The sequence below is a fragment of the Rhopilema esculentum genome, chromosome 16 (genome assembly GCF_057945365.1).
Source record: "Rhopilema esculentum isolate cy_ngs chromosome 16, ASM5794536v1, whole genome shotgun sequence".
In the NCBI taxonomy this organism is placed as follows: Eukaryota; Metazoa; Cnidaria; class Scyphozoa; order Rhizostomeae; family Rhizostomatidae; genus Rhopilema; species Rhopilema esculentum.
Window position 1 is genome coordinate 6,701,797 of NC_142830.1, and position 20,743 is coordinate 6,722,539.

The 20,743-nt window shown below is 35.9% G+C and overlaps 1 protein-coding gene across 1 annotated transcript; it reads right to left on the reverse strand.

The window, feature by feature from the left end:
• Nucleotides 1-1,478: 1,478 nt before the first annotated feature.
• On the reverse strand, nucleotides 1,479-16,150 carry LOC135681922 (protein FAM117B). The gene is made up of 6 exons (XM_065196574.2): nucleotides 15,784-16,150; nucleotides 12,146-12,285; nucleotides 11,177-11,263; nucleotides 7,776-8,024; nucleotides 6,470-6,843; nucleotides 1,479-5,202 (listed from the first exon to the last, which is right to left on the reverse strand). The coding sequence occupies exons 1-6, from the start codon at nucleotides 16,016-16,018 to the stop codon at nucleotides 5,037-5,039; spliced, it is 1,251 nt and encodes a 416-aa protein (XP_065052646.1). The 5' UTR covers nucleotides 16,019-16,150; the 3' UTR covers nucleotides 1,479-5,036.
• Nucleotides 16,151-20,743: the final 4,593 nt, after the last annotated feature.

Here is a 20,743-nt window from a genome sequence, read left to right on the forward strand (position 1 = left end):
TGCGTTTCAAGTTCTAAATTGGCAACCTGGGTTCTGAGCGTTTGTGCTTTACTTGCGACCACTTTTAATGCAGAATTGATTTTCATCAGCCAGCAAAAATTAGTGGTCGCAAATCGATAGTTTCTTAAATTAAGACTCTTATGCTCTTATTGCAAAAATTAAGACTCTTATGCCAGCTCTTACGTCAGTGTGCACCCCAGTTCTCCCTGAGGTCGATTTTCAGATTTCTCGAAATCTCTTGAAAAAAGTTTTTTTCGGGGGAAGGGGATTTTTTGAGGGAGGTGCTCGTTGACCAAATCGATTTCGATTTTCGTTCTTGAAAAAATGCTCCTGTTATGAAAAATGCTACTCGAAAAAATCGCTTTTCTAAAATCTTCGAAGCAGAGCAAAAAAACTAAGAGGCATATCCAACGTTTTCTGAGAGTATAAAGGGCGTGGTCAAGAACATTTTTGTCCACCCCAGTTTTTATGGACTGGCGACGCCACTGAGAAGCGTTACCCTTAACCACGCCCCAGGACTTTACAAACCTCTCGGTGGAACTTGAATTGAAATAGGATTTTCTTCCCTTTGTTTTACCTGACACCTTCAGAAGAAACCTTAGAGCTTAAACAGAACTACACACGCTATACATAATTAATGCACTAGGGTATAACAATTTTCCACCTTGCAGCGGTTTATGCGATTATTTACGTTGGTGCAAAAAAGTCTGAAAGCAGCATTCTAGAACGGACTTTCAACTGCTTTTTTATATAAAAGTCACGCAGAAGTCTGAGTTCCCAGTTTTTCATTTTATTGTGCCCCGCTCGTAATGTCTGCTAAGGTTACTTTCTCCAAACCAAACTCTTCAAGAAAAATAAGCAAATTGGAAAACAATATTAATTCATAGCTTAAATATCCATCAAAGTACTCTCATTGCCAAGTTTTTTCTTGAATGCAGTTTGTCAGTAAGTTTCAATCCTCAATGCCATTGCATACAAAATAGATACATTCAATGTCGTATAGAAATACACTGCAAATACACGCAACTTTAGACATTGCTAGCACAAATACATCCAGCAAAAAAACATCAGTTTTTAAAAGCCAGTTCACTCTTTCTTCGGTTTCTACCTGCTAAAAAAGTAGTTGTAAAAAATCGCGTAAAAACACTTCTACGCCATTTTCAAACTCACCCTGACCCACTTTCACTATTAATATTCTGTGAGGTAGGATACATACAAAGTTTCGTGGCAACAATGGTTTTATTCAAAGGAAACGCTTACAGCAGATGCAATTATCAATCTATTTGAGAGATTGAAAAATAGCTATCTGGAGAAATGGTAGGCCAAAAACAGAAAACGACTTTGGTAAAATAGTAGACCTGGTCCAGTCGATGGAATGTGTGTGTTTTCTTATGCAAAAAGAAACCGACAAAGGTCTTTCAGATGATCCGAAATGGTTAAATAATGCAAGTTCGAGAGGGACAATGAAAAACATGACATTTGATAGTATGACATTCACATGTTTAGACAAATAAACATAGTACAGTTAAAATCAACGACTAAAACAACTAGCTAACTGCATCGAAATCAAGTTCATCTAACAATATAAGAATCAACTGTTCAACTACGTGCTTAAACTTCTTTATACAAACAGTCAATAAATATGCCTTCATAGCCCTTTTTACAGTACATTTATATATATATATAATACGTTGATAAGTAAAGACAAGGTCGTTTATTGGTAAGAATGATAATGAGCTGAAGTTACACCCGCTTGCTACGGGCGTGTGCTTTTCTAAACTTTACAGTTCAGCAAGTGCTAATGTGACATGTTTTTGTACGAACTTAGGCCTCATTTCCAATTCCCGTTTTTCTACAATAACGAATAAAAGTTAATCCGTTTTTGCAGACAGGTGATCCCTAAAGCGCGGGCTATCGTTTCTGCATCGTATTTTTCAAGTGGGCACAGTTTTTTTGAGGATGTATGATATAAGGTCTCATTCAAGTCTGATTTGAAGATAGAAGGTCTCATCCTTCGTACATAAAAACAGTAAACACCCGTGCAGCGAATATGTAGCCAGCAAAGGACCATTCAAGATTCAAATACATGTTGTTTTAAAATATGGTTAATATTTTTCCGTAAAAGTCACCTATAACACTGATTCTAAAAGTTTTAGCTGGCCTTACATCTTCTCTTGGTTGACAAGTCAATGCGCAATTCCTTCTGCATTTCGTCTTCTTAAGTACCTTCTAATTAAATAATCCTCTCATATACTCTGACTAATATCAACAACCTAATCTGCTGCCCTGTACGTCTAAGACACAAATGCAGCCAGCCATAACAACAGTGCTGTAAGTCTCTGTTTTATAATACGAGCAAGAAAACGATGTTGCAGGTCAGGGTATATATCAACCGTAGATTTACAATATCAAACAGCTGTGCTAAGATAATCGATTCAAAAAGCTAAAAAAGACTGGGTTCATCTAGCTTTTTCACTTAACTTAGTTTTTTGAAGCAATGAAGGTAGTTACACTAGATTTTAGCAATTTGAAAAAGGCAGGTATCTTAACTTGACTCACAAAAAGCTACCTAAATTGAGAGATACAGAAGGCAAAGGACCTCTAACTATGAACAAAATTCGGAACAAAGAGAAACTGGTTTTAATTCTCATAACATTGACAGTAACTGGCAAGTGCGAAAATCTATCAATAACATACTTACAGCTATGTTTTTGATGCAAAGAAACAGACGGAGATGACATGGCCCAAAGTTAGGGTTACGAATATATGATGAATAAATGGATCCAACAAACACCAATCCAGTCAATGTTGAAAGATGACACATTGTTTAGAGCAATACACTCCCGAATGCTAGGTGATTATCATTACCAAAATGCATTGACAAGTGTGCACAAGAAGAGGCAGCCCGGTGTAGTACTTCGATTTGAATACAAAATGATCATAAACGATTCAAATAGGGCCTAACAGGCAGGAAGATGTCAAAGAAAACCCTTGAGAAGAATTAACGACCACAAAAGGAAAGCACGATGCTTGGCTACTAGGGTAAGAAGGTTTAGGGCGCAGCAAAAGGGTACTAGCAGTAGACCGCTTAAACTGGGTTTATCTCGATCCAGCAGAACAATGACATGGCACAGCCACATCGATTCCGAGACGTTCCCAGTTCAATCATTTGCATCTCTTTAATTTAGAGGCACAAACCTTTTGCCCAATTGGTATGTTTTGATAGGGCTAGAAGCGACACTAAAATTAACGAAAGGAAAAGGTGAAAGCAGAGCAAAACAGTTAAAACCTCTTTATTGCATCGACATATTATGAACTACCAGTCATAGTCTCTATTCCAGTCATGAAGTGAATCAAGGATCTGTATCTCAATCCCAGCTACGTTCCAGTAATAACAATAGAAACATGAGACTTTTACCAGTTGGTTACCAGTTGACGGTAATTTGACTACTATCATTCAAGAACGCCACCAAAAGAGGAAAACAGCTCGGAGAGATCAAGAGCTACCGTGAAAAGTCAATCGGGACTAGTACCTTCAAACCAGAAATGAATAATTCTTCAAGATAAGTATGAATTGCAGAACGAAATGAAAAAATATCACAACACAGTGAGATATCACAACATATCAAAACAATAATAAGCCACAGTGGAGAAAGCTTCAAGTCAACCCAAATTAAAAAAATCATATCACATCCACAAATCGCATTTTCGTGACCTTAGTTATTTTAACATCATATTGAGATAATGTATCAATAGAAGTCTTTGCCCATTTTACATGTTTACTGAGGCTAATAGCTTTACTTTTGAAAACAGTGAGCGGTGATTTTATCATTACAAAGTATTTGCCGATATAGCTATTGGACCAGGTTAGAAGAGTTAGAAGGTAAAAATTTCAGTTACAGAGATTTGCACCATGACAAACGAGCAAATGAAAGCAGTAAGGGTGGTAAATTAATCCGTATAGAGATCATGCAACTAACTTAGTGTTATTATCGATAAAGGCTTTCCACAATTGTTGCATTTACTCATGCAATTCCTCACCAAAACAAGTTTAAGCACAGAATTACGAGGGTAACTTCAATTAAAATTTTATCAGCAGAGTCACCGAGCCTCTAAAACAGGCCTTTGGTGTACAGTTGTTTACAACTTCCACTTACGATTGCATTGCAAAGGTTTCAGGAAAAAGGTTTCAGGAAAAAGGTTTGTAAAGAGTTTTGGTAAAACTAATCGGGGCTAACTGTAAAATAAAAAAGATTGAGTTTTATCTGAAAAATATAATTAGAATTAAAAAAAATGACCAATGGCCAGGCAATCGTAAATGAAAACATTATTGTACCAGCAGCATAATACACGGGATACACCGGCGAATATACTTTTATCTACAGTAATATATTGTGTTTTGCGATTTCGAGGTAAGCATTGTCTTACGAATCGTGTTATTTGATCAAAATTTACATTTATAGTTCTTTGTAAAGTTTTTAAAAAGTGGGACACTCTAGTTGAATCCTAAAGGTCACGTAAAATGAATTCTGGTAGTCAGTGGAAACGATCAAGGGCTCAAAAACATTCGATGGCCATTGTTCAGAACAGAGAGGTTTTCATCCCGAAGAAGGTTATCCCCTAGACAAAGTTTGTAACATAACATGTTGTAGCGGAATTAGAGCCCATCTCATTGGAAAACTAAATGCATAAATGCTTAGTTTGATTTGAAATCGTGCATATTAGGAAGGAAATTGTGGGTTAACCGAGCATGTTGCAGCGATTTCTTGATATTCAGAATCTTGTTCGAAAAATGCAATATCAAGTAGTTGTTAAAGATAACACTAGGATCGAGGTAGTTTTACAAAGAGCCAATACTTAAAATCATGCACCCAAAATTAAGGAATCCCTTACTCTAAAAAACCGTACCTGAAATGGCACTAACCCAGTTATACGTCTGTGTGATATAACTGCAAATATGCTGGATATAGCGACTTCTTTTAGGATTCTGTAATGCACGTTAGTGTGAGACATCCGTTATGCACAAGTACCTTTACTTACGTACTGGCAGAAGTGGAGACTTGAGAGCCAGGAGACATATTCACGGCCATTCTTGGCACCAATGGCAGTGGGTAGAATGGCGAGTTTTGACTGAAAAGGATTTTACCCTTCGTCTTATCGGGGCCACGTGTTGCAAGATCATTAAACACGTAGTCTTCTTTCCTACAGTGAAAAAAAACAAAAACATGCTTAAAATGTAAAGTTATTCGTTAAAAGACAGCGTGTTCAAACAAAATTTCAATTGCATGCACTATCGTTATAACCGCTGGTGAAATACTGATAAAGATTCATATGTTCGTTATTGAATGGCTTAGCCCAAAATAATTGTAACCTGATTGGTTTAGACCAGGCTATACAACCAAAAAACCCCCGTCCACAGAGGGTTAATTCTTCTATATAAAACATTACACCAGGACCTGAGCAATGCTATCTGTATTTTTCTTAGTAACTGCATCCAGGGGGTTTTCATTATAATTCTCTTGGGTGAAAATACTATTCGAATTATTGAATATTAGGAATAAAACCAGTCGGTAGAAAAATGTGATTGTTTTTCATAAGAATAATATAAATTTTGTCCAGCCTCGGTATTCTTAAGAAACTTTCGTTTAGAGCCTGAATATATTCTTAAAGTTTATTGTTTTTCAAATCTGATGTGGTTTCTGGGGAACATCGCCCACCTTTGAATAAAAACCACGCATTTGAAAAACGAGATGTCAGTCATGCGATACTCTGTTATGAAAATCCCAAAACAGGCAACTGTTGAAAATATTAGACGCAAATATTCGAGGCTGAGCATTATTCGTATACTTTTCTTTAAAATTTGATGATTCTAAGCCTGAATAATCTTATAAACAACATTTTTATAAAAAAAGAGTGTAGCGAACAAACAAAACGAGGAATACCAGCAAGTATCTTTGCACCTATCAATTCAGAAAACATAATTTGTAAACGCATTGGTCGTGAATTTTGACCTGATTGTTGGCGAAAATTAATGGATAACCCAGGGATGCGCGGGCAATTCATATGGAAATCACTTCAGTTTAAGACGTCATTTCCTTCTATTTAATACTTATTGGCAAACGGAAAGCAAGTGAAATACAAGGTATCTTGTTAATTGGAAGTTGCGCTAAGAAGTTAGTTTGAAATGCAAAGGCAATATTACGATGTTTGCACCAATTAATTCAAGCTATGTACACATTGCCAACACTGATCTATACTAAAAATGCTTAACGCGACTCAGTGTTTCCGACAAAAGGTCTTCTTGTTAGGAAAAATTTGATTTTATCAACTCTGGATTACAGCTAAGAGATAAGTGGTGAGCAGCGATGACTGTTCTTCAAGAATGAAATGCTTGAAAACATAATTGAAAAAATCGATCATCAATTGTACGAAAATGCAGCAGGTGTTCCTGAGAATGGATTCAACTTACAATTCAGTGCTCTCAACATGAGATGGGACTTTCTCGGCACCATCTGGTGGACCACGTGTAAACAAGAAGTTTGGCGATGAAGAGAATTTTGACGAAGAGCTGTTGCTTTCTGGAGATTGGTTGTCTTGCATTGTGGCACCAGTGGAGGAGGACCTTGATGATGGCCTCGACTCCGGAATCCCACCAGGTGCGATGGGCCACGAAGGCGAGGTTGACTGACTTCTACTGTTCGGTCCACTTGTATTGGCAGCTGGTATGTTTATATAAAGTTCAGATGGATCAATAAGACCATTTGACGTCTGAGTGTGACTGTCTACATTGCGGGGGAAATAACCAGCAAAGGGTGCTTTGCGGCCTTCTGGGGTCTTTTCAGTCTGCAAAAAGGATAAACATCTTTCAGTGACATACAGAATACAGTACGAATGAATGCTGAAATATATACTGCAAGCATGTTTAATACTGTTTATCCCCTCCCAATCGTCAAATTTCAAATCATGTATTCAAATGATACGTCACACTGAAATTAAGGTGAGGGTGTTCGAGGTGAGTGTAATCTTAACACTATCCTTTCAGGGTTGCAGGTAAAGATGTGGTTTTAATCAACACACAGAAATGCCACATTCCTTAAATAGGAACACCAGCAAAGGTTAATACAGCCATCTCAAGAAGCAAAAATGGAACATATTAATATCACTCAATGTGAAATGTTTGATCATTTTTTTATAAGATTGATTCGTGTAACCATATCAACTTAATAGAAATTATATGATAAAATCGAGAATTAAGTATCTTGGGCATTTTGGAGAAAAAAACAGAATGTTGTTTATATTTTTAAGTTAAACATAAGTTAAATCTTAATAGTTCTGATAGAATAAGTAGATATTAAAGAAACATTTGTAATAAGGACCATTATGGTTTTGAATTGAATTTTACTTTCGGGTCAGTGAACCCTTTAATGCCAATTGGCCTTGTAAAGTGTTGATATAGATGTAGACGTGAAACACGACTGACTTTTTGCATTGTAATTTCGTTTCAAAATGACCGTGAAAATATCTGAATGGATAGGGGTCTTACGCCTATACTCACGTCATTTGGTATGTAAGTACCGTTAAAGACAACGACAAGAAATTTCCATACAGTAGAAACCTGCATAAAAGAACCTGTTTTTATAACAACATTGAGGCTGAAATTTAACCTTTGAAACCCCATAATCAAGAACCCCCAAGAGGCTGAAATTTGGAAAGGTTCTTATATATATCAAATTAATAAATGACAAAGAAAACAGCATAAAGTACTGAAGACATGCCTTTTCATTGTAATTAAGCCCAAGTTCCTGAACCAGTGTCTCGATTTCCGGGTTGAGCCCCTCAACACTCCTCCTTGTGTGCAGATTGGTCGTCTTTGGGTTGGATGGAATCGGGATGGCTCTCGAATGAATGATTCCAGTTGAAAAACTTGTCTGAGGACCAACAGCAGAATGATCGCCTTGCAACGGAGACTGTTTGCCGTGGATAGGCTGGGATTGTTTGGTTCTTTGTAAGAACTGTTTGAATTTCTAGGAACAAAACAGACAATGATGAGACAACCTGATACAACAGTTTTTCGGTGGTTACGATCTCGGGGCCCAGGCTTGACAAGTCCTTATTTTTCTGAGTTTCAGATACGTTACCATTATATAGTACATTTGTACAATGGTGTTGTACGCATAAAATTGGCTTTTATTGAAATATTCTGCCCTATGCTTGGTTAACTTGACAAGCTTGTCAAACGTTCAGAGAACGTGAAATTCACTATTATCAGCAACAGAACCAAGCCACAAACATCAACCAACTATAGAGCCTTTTAAGGTGTCTAATGGCTATATGGCTCTGAACATTTTAATGCAAATGGTTGACAATGGTTGCTCTTTATTATCAGGTAAACTTTACTTGAGGGAATCTTTTCTCTCAAAATATCACATCAAAGAAACGTAATCGACAACCTATATTACTTTGCTCTACCTTAAAAGCTATTTTTAAAGTTATAATAGCAATGCATTAAAAATCCACGTTCCAACCAAAGATCATAAACAAATTCAACTGTTCCTTGGCTTAAGCATACGCCCTTTTTAAAAATGCAGGTTTATCAACAGCCATTTCCAAAGCAAAACGTGAAGCAATGCATGCTTCTTCCTGAAGTGACCTACTTGATTTTCACAAGAAATGAATTATTCATTAAACTGACATGAAAATAGTGTTAAGGATTTAAGCTAAACTGGCTTGTTTCTAAAAGTCAAACAAACACCATTCTAAGGCATTTTTCTAAAAGAAAGTATAAACTCAATAGCTCTTTCAATCTGATATTTAAAGCTCTTTGCAGAAATTCCATAGAAAGTTGTGTAACTTATGCAATGAAGATTATCAACTTCTCTACTTTTTAAAAAAAGTTGAGGCAATTTTATAATAACTCACACAAAAGGAGTCCGTTCGTGTTATAAACGGGTGTAAAAATGTGACATTGCGGTTGCAAAATTAAGGTGGCTGGCTTTTGTAAAGAGAGGAAGAAGAAACAATCCCGAGGTAAGCTTAAAATTGGTGGGGAGGGGAGTAGAGGGGCGAAGTAGAGGAGGGAGAAGTTCTTAAGGGTAGCATGCTTATAATATTAGCATACTGCGAGTTATTGTGGACATGCAACTGTCAAGTTTGTCAAAGATGAAGGTGGCCATGGTAGTGGTCGCAGAATACTAGATGCTGTTTCAACGAATCTTCTGGCAGATTTTTAATGATCCACTTTATGTCATTATTTCGCAAAATGTGATCCAGTCACCCCCCCCCCCCAACAGACTCATTCTTGCGTTGAAAAACAGCTAGCAGTTGTTTCAGTTAATGGGGAAATAGCTAAAACCTGCATGTCCTCATTTCAAGATTAGGCTGAGCCACGCCACTTTAAAAGGGGCACCAGAAAGAGTAGATGTACAACTACTGTTTATTACCAGTCACGATTCGGGGTGTTGCTTTACGTTGCATTCTAAGTGCTCAACAATGCATTCTAACGACGGGTTATTTACAAAGTGTGGGTAAAATGTCGCCACCTTGGCTGGTGGCACTGCGTTGCATTAAAGCAAGTCAAAGATTGTTGTTTGAAAAATTCTACCAGCAGCATTTAAACCACTGCCAAAATTGTTGAGGTAACTGAATCAGGCCTTTGTGAAAATATTTGATATGTGACTCACTGTTAAGTCTCATTAGAAACTCGTTTACAAAACTAAAAAACCATTAGTGTTCAACGATGCCAAATAGGAATATATGAAAATGTTAGGTTGGGTGGTGTTGTTTATTTTCACAAATCAAGGTGAACACATGTATTTGTTACACAATGAATAATTTTTAGTGCTAATGGTTACTATCATTATTCATATGACTGCTGCATATCATGACGGAAAACAGTACGTAGTAACGAGGGCTGTGAATGAATGTTATAAACTGGAACATGGAAATTTCACGACACGATGAGGAACACCCAATTAACCTTTGGATCAAGTGATGGATCCGATAGACCTATGGATCTAAGCAGAACTGAATAAAGAATAAATACTATAATATTTGATTAAACTCTTCAACGGGAAGTATTGAAACTTCTTCATTATGTACACCACTTGTTCCTCCCTGCTTTAAGTTTCTTTGTGGCAAGCCAAATAATTCAATTCTTTGTGCTTATAACAATGTCTACATTCAAAGTACAAAGAAAAATACAGATCTAGAGCTGATCACAGTAAAACAGAAACTATCTACACACCTGCCTTTTATATGCAGTTATTTTTGTATGAACAATTTTCAATGAACTCTATTTGCCAAAAACGTTTTTTTTTCAAAATTCAAACAACTTGAATGGGTAACATGTGTTCTAAACTGCTCCCTTTATCCAATGGCTACAACAAGAAGTCTCATGGCAGTTTCTTTGTGATGTAGGCTGTGCATGATATTAAGGCTTAATTTTGGGAGTGGCTTAGCACAGATGTAACCTACATATGAGTACAAACAGCAGCTTATCAGCAGTTTCTTAAATGAGTATTCCACCATTCTGGTGCCAGTAGTCTTGAGATTTTTGAAAAAGGTGTTGTAATTTTCAGATCAGTGACTGTCATGTGATGATTAAGACAAAAATTAGACTAAAATATGTTTTATTCTTATATGCAAACAGTTTTGTATATCTTTACAAAGATGGAGACAGTTGCTTTGGAATTAGTGATTTGAATCCTGAAAATGCTTTGGAATGGTCAATGTCTAACTGCCTGTTCATGAAATAAATGAAAATAGGGAAGTCATGCTTGCTATTACATTGTGATTGTGATGCTATCATGCAATTTCAGCAGTTCACCAACTATCAACTCATTCACAGAAAACAATGATCTATCACCTGCTTACTTACTGTTATTTACACATTGTCAATGCCATTGGCCACTGCACAACAATTACCTGCTGCATTGAACATGCAGTGGTTGTTGCTTGTTCTCATTATTAGATCATGTCCTGGTATTCTCACTATTCACATCTTATTCTCATAGGGAGCTCTACCAATATCACAGGTTTTGCTTGATACTTTCTCTATACCATGGCCCATCCAGATTCCAAAACAAATCAAACTTTTGAGATACATTTTTAGGAACACAAGACTTTAAAGTAGCTAGGAAAGAGCCTGACAGAAAGAACTGCATATGACAAACTTTACCTCTTTGGTATCACTTCCTATAGAATTTGACCTCTTGTGGTTACTTCTCTGATTTTCTTCTGTTACATCATCTGGTCCAGGTAGAGTCTAGAAAAGAATTTGATAAATATGTTTCTAAATTTAATAGTAGAGTGTCATTATAAAATGGAAACAAGATGCTTCTTCTCATCTATCAAGACTTTCAAAAAATCCTCCTTATCTATCAAGCAGCTCTATTTCAAATCTCTTAGCCTCAAAATATGATAGCTATTTTAAAATAATGTGCATCTTTTTCTTATTTTAAAGTAAAAACTTAAGTGCTGCAGTTGGTTCTGCCAGTCTCTTCACAAAAGGAAATTTTAACTCACCCATTAACATTTAGGAATTACGGTCTTGCCCTCAGATTTTGAGTTTCAGCAAATCATTTTCACTCTGCTTTTAAACCAAAGTATAAAAGACTAGATATCTTACTCCTTGCAATCACTGACATAGCAACAGCCCAGTAGCGTTATGCAGTTAAAGGCACCTTAGTTCAATAACTGAGCACCCACCCCCATCAAAAGAGGCTCTAAGTAAGATTCATACTTGATGTTTTAAGACTTTGCTCAAGTTCAACTAATTTTCAAAAACTTTCGAAACTTTTCAACTGAAGCTTTTATAACTCAGCTCTGCACCCTTGCGTTTTATTTGCCTTGCTTTATTGATATTTACCCTTACTTGATTTACATTGGCCATGCTGATGAAAAAAGTTATTTATGTTGTAATTTATAGATGCACAAGCTCAGCATTTTCATATACTGCAAATGTACTAATGCCTGGAAGGCAAGGCAAATGAGAGGATTACAATGAAAAAAATTAATCCAAATAGAACCTAAAACAGTATTGTAATATTTTAGATATATATTATTTGAGACTTCCATCTGACACTGATAAAATCTAAACCCATTTTCTGTTGCACGCAAAAAACAATAAAATTAATCCATGACATACTTGTGTTCCTTTATTGCATGTACTCTGCACAAATGCTGAAGCGCCATCTTTTGGCCATTGTCCATTCATATATGAGCTGGATAGTGTTTCAAGGGAATTTGTACGGGCAATGCCAAGGCGAACAGGTCTTGGCTTGTCACCTAAAAACAATGCAGAAACAAAATATGGTGAAAAACTGATAAACTCAATAAATCTAGCCAAATACCATGCAGGTACCATACATGGAATATCTCTTTGAACAGACCCCTCTCAAATAAGCCCCCTTCCTGTAGGTTAATTTTCTTACTAAGTCCCCACCCTTGAATAAGTCTCCACCTAGCAATGATGATTTCAGTCTATGATAGGTAACATTTCAAACAGAAATCAAAAATAAGATCGGTTAAGCATTTTTGCAATGTATATTTGTCAACATTGATTTGCAAAAAAAATCATTTTCAAAGAAACTAAAGAAAATGAAATGCCTTTAAAAACAGCTATTTGACTGGCAACTTAAGATAATTTTTGTAAACCTCGCCATTGAGAGTCCCTCAAAGTGGCCCCATGCCCAAACAAATTTCAAATTAATAGCAGACCTGGTTGTAAAAATTCTGGAAGGCAAGTGGTAAATGCTCTCCTTGTTGGAGTAAGGTGGGTGATTTTAACAAAATGCAAAATTTATCAAGACAATTTTTTGGGCCCATTTATAAAAGACCAAACAAGTTAGAAAAAAAATGGTCTTGAAAACAAACATAAAACTTTAACTTGCAACTCTTCTCAAAAACCTTTTGAAAACATCTCTATTATGGACTTTAAGAGAACACTGCTAACACACTTAGGTGAAAATGACATTTGAAAACACTTTCCTCATTTGGCTACAACATGAACATTCCTCTTTGAACATTAACCACTCAGACCGACATAAATTTCATTAGTTGAGTATCTGACATCATATTTCACTCAAAATAATGAGATTTGAATTCCATTATGTTTTTCTGTCTGTGAAGTATTAAAAAGACAGACAGGCATGATGTTTTCTCTAGCTTCATCAAACAAACCATCAAATATCATGGCCAATGCCAAGGGTCAGGCCAGATCAAACATGTGCATGGTGGAAGAGAGTTGTATTTGTTAATGTTGAGTGGACAAGTTTTTTAGAATTGACAAAAATATCTAACAAACTTTTTGAAATGTGTGAATACAAGAAGAGGCAGAGTATACAAGTTCTCAAGCGATCTAGGAGGTTGCTTAATTGCCATCTCAAATGGCCATGCATTTTAACAAGCTTTTTTGGCTGGAGGGCAACTTCTTAAATTTTGGGCAATTATGCTACCAAGTTTCTTAGCAAGTTTTGCATATGTGTTTCAAACATTTTAGATAAAGAATCCTTTTTAAAGGGCATTCAATGTATGTAGTTAGGTTTGAAAGAAAATACTAACAAAACGCTGAGCCAAAAGATTTTTTGCAAAATTGAGGAATTCAGTTTTCTTTCCTACTGAATAATTGACAATATAGGGTTAAAGTCTGTTAACAAAGACATCTGTGTCATTGAAAACAGAGGATAGCTGTTTCTTCAAAGGGACCTTTCTTGTTCCTCAGTAGGAAAGTATTTATATGGTAAATAATAAGGATTAAGAAAATCATTATTGGCAAAATATTTGCAGCTGTTTCTACAAAGTATGCAATTAATGCTGCAAAACTAAGCAACTAAATGCACATAAGGAAGCAAATCTTTGCCATTTGGCAAATTTGATAGTTTCTTCACAAATGATAGGTCAAAGTGTTAAATCTCAAGTCATTTTCTTGGAGTTTGGTGTTTGTTAAAATTTTTACCTGTGTATAGCTAAGGCTTTTTATATATTGTTGCATCTATGTCAACTAGTAATGCACGTAGGATATACATGGTCTACAGAACATCTGCACTTTTTGACAAAACTTATCAAGGGAAACTTAATGTTGAGGGATTATATAATTCAAAGTATCATCATCATTGTGCTGCCTTATCTAAGCAATCCATTTTGAAAACCACAAATCAAGATATTTAATGACCATATTGTTGCACAATATATTATCTCAAAACTCTCCTACTTAATATCAATTTATAAAAACAATCATTCAGTGGAAATTTGGTCATTAGTGTTCATTTTGAAATTATGGCGAGGTTGCTCCATTTTATGAATTTTTTTAAATAAATATGTGGCAGCCTCCTCTGGCAAAAATGCATAGTTACATCAACCTTGCAAAAATATAAAAAAATGGGGCAATAAGCTCTTGAAGAATTTTTCATTTCCTCCAAAAGGCTATAGATGTTGCTAGCATAAAAAAGATCCATTGGCTTTAAAGTATTTTGAATTAGAAAGAAAACTCAAGGAGAAGCTTGAGTTATATTCTTAATCACAGAAACTGTTCAAACATAATGATGACTTAAAGATGATGATCTAATTCTATCTCAGCCTTGGATTAGAAATAAGCCAATTGAGATACAAATTGAACCAGAGGAATGTACTACTTTGATTCAAATCACAGGATGGTAAATTTTTTGCTACAAGGAATGATAACAGGAGAAACCCATGTTTCGGTTTGCCAAATATGTTTCTCTTGCTCCGCCATGATGTTGGCGTGTATAAAAATGACCTTTTCAACGTCCTTCTTTGAGTGTACCTGCAAGTTCTATTCACATGAAAGAACAAGCTATCTACCAGAATGGCCGACAAACATGTGAGAAAAGACCCAACCCAACCTAAACGTTTGAAAACAGGAGATAAAATAGTAGTGAAAAGAATCGGCCTATGGGCAAAAAACAGCACAACAGACCCAAGCTGCCCTCTAGAAGCGACTGAAAAACCGTCGTTTCAATTCGTCGGTCTGCCATTTAGGAAAAGCACTTCTCCTGGATAGAACCAACATGTTGGGACTGTGAAAGGAAATGCAACTAGAATTTAACATTCTAGCGTAGAAAAATTTCCTCTTTGCTACTAACATTTGAACGCCCAAAAGGGTAATAGGGGTCTTATCAATTTGAGGGTTCATAGACTATAGAGTAAACATGAAAGTTGTCGAACTTAATTGCATTCCTTATTGGTAATTTCGTAAATTCACTTGCCGAATTGGCCTTTCTTTGCTTGGTGTATACTTAATAAAGTAACAAACTGGTTTACAACTAAAATTGGCAGTTTTCACGGCCAAACTTTGTCAAACTTATCATAGATCAAATATGTCATTTTCCTGAGGGAGCTGCACAATTATTACTGTATTAAACCAAAACTGAAACTCCGAACAACCAAACGTTGCAAATAACCTTTTCAAGATCCCTAATTCTTCAACCTTTTAAATTATCACTGTACATTCCATGCTTCTATACAGTTATTGGGCTATGTCAGGAGGATTTTGCTACGCCAAAAGTAAGCAACAATTGCAAACGCATTATTAATATTGACTGCATTAGTAACTCAATAAAGAAATATCTTCTAGTTTATGTCACATATTTCTTCGCATTGCCTTCTTGCATATTTAAACTAAGCAATAAGATACACAAAACTCCTTTGTTGTTTAGAATGTCATCTCTTTGAGGTTTCTGACACACATCACAACAGAACAACCATCATCTGACTTCCATTTTGATAGTAAATTTGCAATAATTAAAATGCACTAATTCTACTTACCAAGGGGTGAAACAAGTGTTCGGTGTTCTGAAGAAAAAACATCAGGAGATCTTCGTATTCTACTTTTTGTGGTTTCTACCAACCCTGGAGATGGAACGGGAGAGCTTTGTCTTCGTCTTGTTGGACTTGGATTATTCCTTACAAGTGAAGATATGGGGGCTGTTGCCTTGAGAGGTTGTGGTTTAAGTTTACCACTTGCTGGTGAATTATTCCTTCTTGGTCGCTGAGACGCCATCTTTGTAAATTATCGCCACAACTGGCCTAAATTCCTTTCATCGTTGGCCGACGGGTCTGAAAACTATCACCGCTACTTTGACAAGCCCACACCGGCCTACCTCTTTTACAAAATAGATTTCTGTCAATGAGTTAATGAAAAATTATCCACATTGTCATGTGACGAACCAATTATATTTGATTGGCTAGTACTCAATGTAACTTTGTTGTGATTGGACAATCATATGACCTTCTCCAGGGCCAGTTCATTCACAAACTTTCGCTGTTGCTTGCTGGTTGCTGGCGCTCCTGCACCTAACGACGAGCTCAGTCTTAGACTATCATGACGTCACATCAGCCATACGTGCAACAAATTGAGCGCCATTCACTAAGAACCAAAGTCTTTCTTTGCTTTTCATATACACTCTTTTCTATAACAACCGGTAATATGGATTTCAGGCTTGCTGCTCTTAACGAAAATGCAAGCCTGGATTGTTCTTGAATTGTTCTTGATTTTTCTTAAATTGTTTGGGACTGGAGCCTCAAAATTGGTCACAAAGTAAGAACAAATTAAAGAACGAACTGAGACCGAACAGCTATGAAATGCAATCTCAAAACGAAAAACTATTTGCCATCTAGGGGTGCAATTGTAAAACTTTTTCCTCACCTCATTATAGCCCTACCTTAAAAGTGTCCTCCCTAATTTAACTACAAAGGTATAGCCAGTTTATCATAAATGTTCCTAAAACCAAGTCTAATGATTCAAACGATAAAATTTTTGAATGAAAAAGTTGTTAAACACAAATTTTACCAGAATTTCCCTACAGGTAAGGCGTGGCAGCCCAAATTGGAAGGCGTTGCCGTTGCCAGCTATGGAAATAGAAATAGTAATTTTTGAAGATATTACAGTGATGTCACTCGTAGGCGTAAACTCAGGGGGCTCTGGGGCTTCAGCCCTTCCTGAAGAAAACCGGGGGGCTGAGCCCCCCCCCCTGGAAAATAAGGAAGTGCTATATAATCACTTTTTAGATTAGTTTGTTATATTATTGGTTTCACGCATAAGATTTGTTGCATTAGATAATTGCGTTTACAGCAAAATAAAGTATGAAATTGTTGTGAACATAAGGTCAGATCCAACTCGAGGCCAATCCTTCAGAGAGGCTGGAAGCATCAATTTCATTTGTGTGTTTCTTCGGAGCTGTCTAGTTTCCATACTACTCGACCTGATGACGTAATTAGTTTACCCTAAACCTAACCCTAACCCTAAACCTAACCCTAACCCTTTACTTGAAATAATTAATCATACTAATTTATGACTATAAATCATGCTTATTTAGGACTATCAGGTATAAAAATATAGACAATTCGACAATATAGACAAGTATAAAAACTAGACAATTCCTGTTTCTTCTTCCTCTATATTGCAAAATACACGGAAAAATCACCTTCAAGCCCTTAACTAATCGACTTTCTATCCTGTGACATCAGCAGCTGCCATTAGGAATTTTCATTAATTTTTTGAGCCCCCCTGAAAAAAATGCAAGTCTACGCCTATGATGTCACTCAAAACAATGAAATGTTTCATCGAGGGGCTAATTTAATAATAATCCCACCCCTTTCTTAGCAGCAATATAAAATGAGCCAAGCAATCAGCATCTTACTAAAAGATTAAGATTCCCAAGGAAACTGAATTGCTTTGGATATGCGTAGATAAGATATCTTTCTATTTAAGCGAATGGTGTCATCCATCAGTTATTTTGGCTTGAATTTGGCTTTCAATGAAACACTTTGCTCAATATTCCAAGTTAATAACTTCTTAAGCAGGTCCCTTGAGGCAGATTTTCAATGTTTGAGGTGTTGACGGAGAAAAACAAAGACAATTCCAGTGTCAGTCTTTTTAATTTACTCTTAGTATAACTTTCGAGGTGATTTTTCTTATGTCTTAAATCAAAAGATTGTGTTTTAATGATAAATAGTAATTATTTGAACTTATGTATCTAAAAGTTAATTTACATCGATGTTCACTGTCGAAGACGAAAGTCTAAACGTCTACGTGACAGTGTTTTTCTTTAGGATTTATCTTCTTACACTTGAAACCAGAGCTGCTGATAGTATTAATATAAATATTTTTAGAGATAAACATATATAAATGACAATGTTTATAGCTTTTGTATGCAAGTGAACAAAGATGAATATGTATACAAAGAATGTTCTCGGTATGATTTACCTTCACTCTATAGTTTCCAAACTACCTTAACGTATCGTATAATCAACTTTAAAAAAAACTATTATGAGGAATATTGCAAAATTGAATCTTTAGTCATACTCGCAACTATCTATTAATTGCTCAATTCAAATCAAACCCAAGTTATACTGTAACCAAGTTATACAAGCCCAAGTTAATGAAAAATTTATGTAACTTTCATAGGCTACCAAAGAAAGCTAACAAAGTGATAAGTCTCTAGATAAATTTTAATTCAAATATATTGTGGCCCTAAAAGTGCCGAATGTTCAATGAGCACGTTAGGCCAAATTGTTAATGGTTGGGACTATCAAACGAGAAACTTTTTGATAAATTTCATTTACTTCTTTGATGCATAATTGTGTAAATGTTTAAGGCTCATTTCTTCCCTAACCCATCTAATTCTATTCAAAAGGCAGAAAATGAATTAACCAGAGACCTTGGATCTGTTGACTGATATTTGTGATGTTGTTGACATAATTATGTTTTCTAAAATTACAAGCTAGTTAAAGACCCTGTGCTCCCCATGAACCTTTGCGAGCGCTCAACACATCAAAATGTAAACACAGCACAAACTGCCGACCTTTACGTGCGCTAGGTACAAGCTAGTTACAACAGATCTACCCCTTCATCACTGTTCTGTGCCCTTCATAGACATTCTTGTTCCCGCCTGAAGCCATCTGGCCTTATTGTTATTTCTTTTGTGATTTCATGTAGATGATCCATGTAAATTACTCAGCACATGGATTATGACCATAAAAGAACAATACAGTTAGGCGCTGTCAGCGTGATAGAACACCGGGCTCCAAAACTTGATATGAGACATTTATCGTTGACATTAAAGGAAGCTTTCCTTAAAAGTAACAATTATAATAAATATATGGAACCAAAGCAACAAAGAACAGAATTTAAAATTACAATCATTCTTTTTGAGCGTTTGACGGAATGAGGAAATTGTTTACCCACAAAACATTGAATTTATATAATAATCTTTTACAATCAATGGTTTCCGACAATTTTAAGTAGGAGAAAATATTCCAAACTTTTTTCAGATTACAAATGGTTGGCAAACCCTATAGAGAATTCAAAGATGAACTTATTTTATCAAAAATGAATAAGTGCCCGGGAAGTCACTGCAACCTCTTTTTGAAAAATGCGAGAATTAGAAAAATCACTCGATCGAGTGGCAGGAATAGTGTCTTTTTAGATAGCCCTGCAAGTGCAGCAAATTCTTGAGTCGCATGCTTGAGTGGCCATGTCTTATTGTATTCAATTTCAAGGTGAAAGTATCTTCATATTATTGTCTCTCTTAATCATATCGAGCGAGGGGCCAGTTGTCCTCAAAAGCTTCCCATATTTTGTGCCACTGATTTTCCCCGGAACTTTTCCCCCTCCTTACCCCCACTCCTGAAGTGACGCTCCTGGGTGACGTCATAAAATCTATTGTAGGTTCTCTGTGTAATATGAAAGAACATTGTGAAATCTTTCAATATATGACAAAAAATTGAATTTTACTTATATTGGCTGGGATATAGCCAAATAAATTCATTCACAGTTACAAATCACTGCAATTTCTTCTTCATTTGAACTCCATAAACCAATCCAAAACCACTGTAACCATTGGGTAATGTATCTCTGTCAGATTGTAGCAACATTAACTGAATTTGCAATCATAAAAGTATTCAAAATGCAAATTAACAAAAAAAGAGATTTTGTGACGTCAGACTTGTTTTCTCTTTCTCCGGTCGTAAAATATTGGTCGTTTGCCACCTGACAGGTGCAGTTTTACATCATTATATTTTCTCGTCCATCATGAAAAAGTGCAGCTTTGATTTTGTCTATTGCATTTCTTAGCATTTTTTCATTTCATTCTGGGTTTACGGCCTTTTCCAACATATAAAAACCAAGCATCGGTTCATTTCATCCGAATTTGTAGGATTGAACTTTCTTAAATCAATTCATTGGTTTTCCAATAACCAGGATGAAATTGAATGAAATTTTCCCAAAAAAGGAATTCTCCTTTCTAATTTGGCATAAAAGAGTGATGTCATTTATGCTTTGCAAGCTGAATTTTTATTAAGTTGGAATAAATCCAATTTGTTGTGCATTCGCTATAATGTTCAGACAATCTTGATATTTTTGTTGAATATATCTTACGATATTGAATGCTCATTCATTTGATCTGAATCTACCACCGGTTGGCGTAGTTGATTGCCAGTTGGGAACTGCCTTCATTGTGGGCGTGCCTTCCATCAGAATCTGCCTCTAGTTATGCATATCTAGCATCTACGTTGGCTAATGCGCTGGCTGACGTTTACGCTTAAGGCTGCAAGCAACTGAAATAGCGACAATTACAGCTGATAAAATGTTTGACGTGGAAATATAATCCTAGTAGAAAGCTTAGTAGAAGTAACATGGGCTTTAATCTTGAATAGATGTCATTAACATTTAAAGGCAGCTGGTAAGCATATTTCGTTCGCAAAAAAGGAATTTTTTTAGAATAAA

Excerpts from the sequence above, each read along its gene's own strand:
- LOC135681922 (XM_065196574.2), bottom strand. The coding sequence starts at position 16,018 with ATGGCGTCTCAGCGACCAAGAAGGAATAATTCACCAGCAAGTGGTAAA. Across the intron at positions 8,025-11,176 it reads TAGGAAGTGATACCAAAGAG|AAATTCAAACAGTTCTTACA; the intron begins GTAAAGTTTGTC and ends TTTTGTTCCTAG. Across the intron at positions 6,844-7,775 it reads GGCTTAATTACAATGAAAAG|ACTGAAAAGACCCCAGAAGG; the intron begins GCATGTCTTCAG and ends TCCTTTTTGCAG.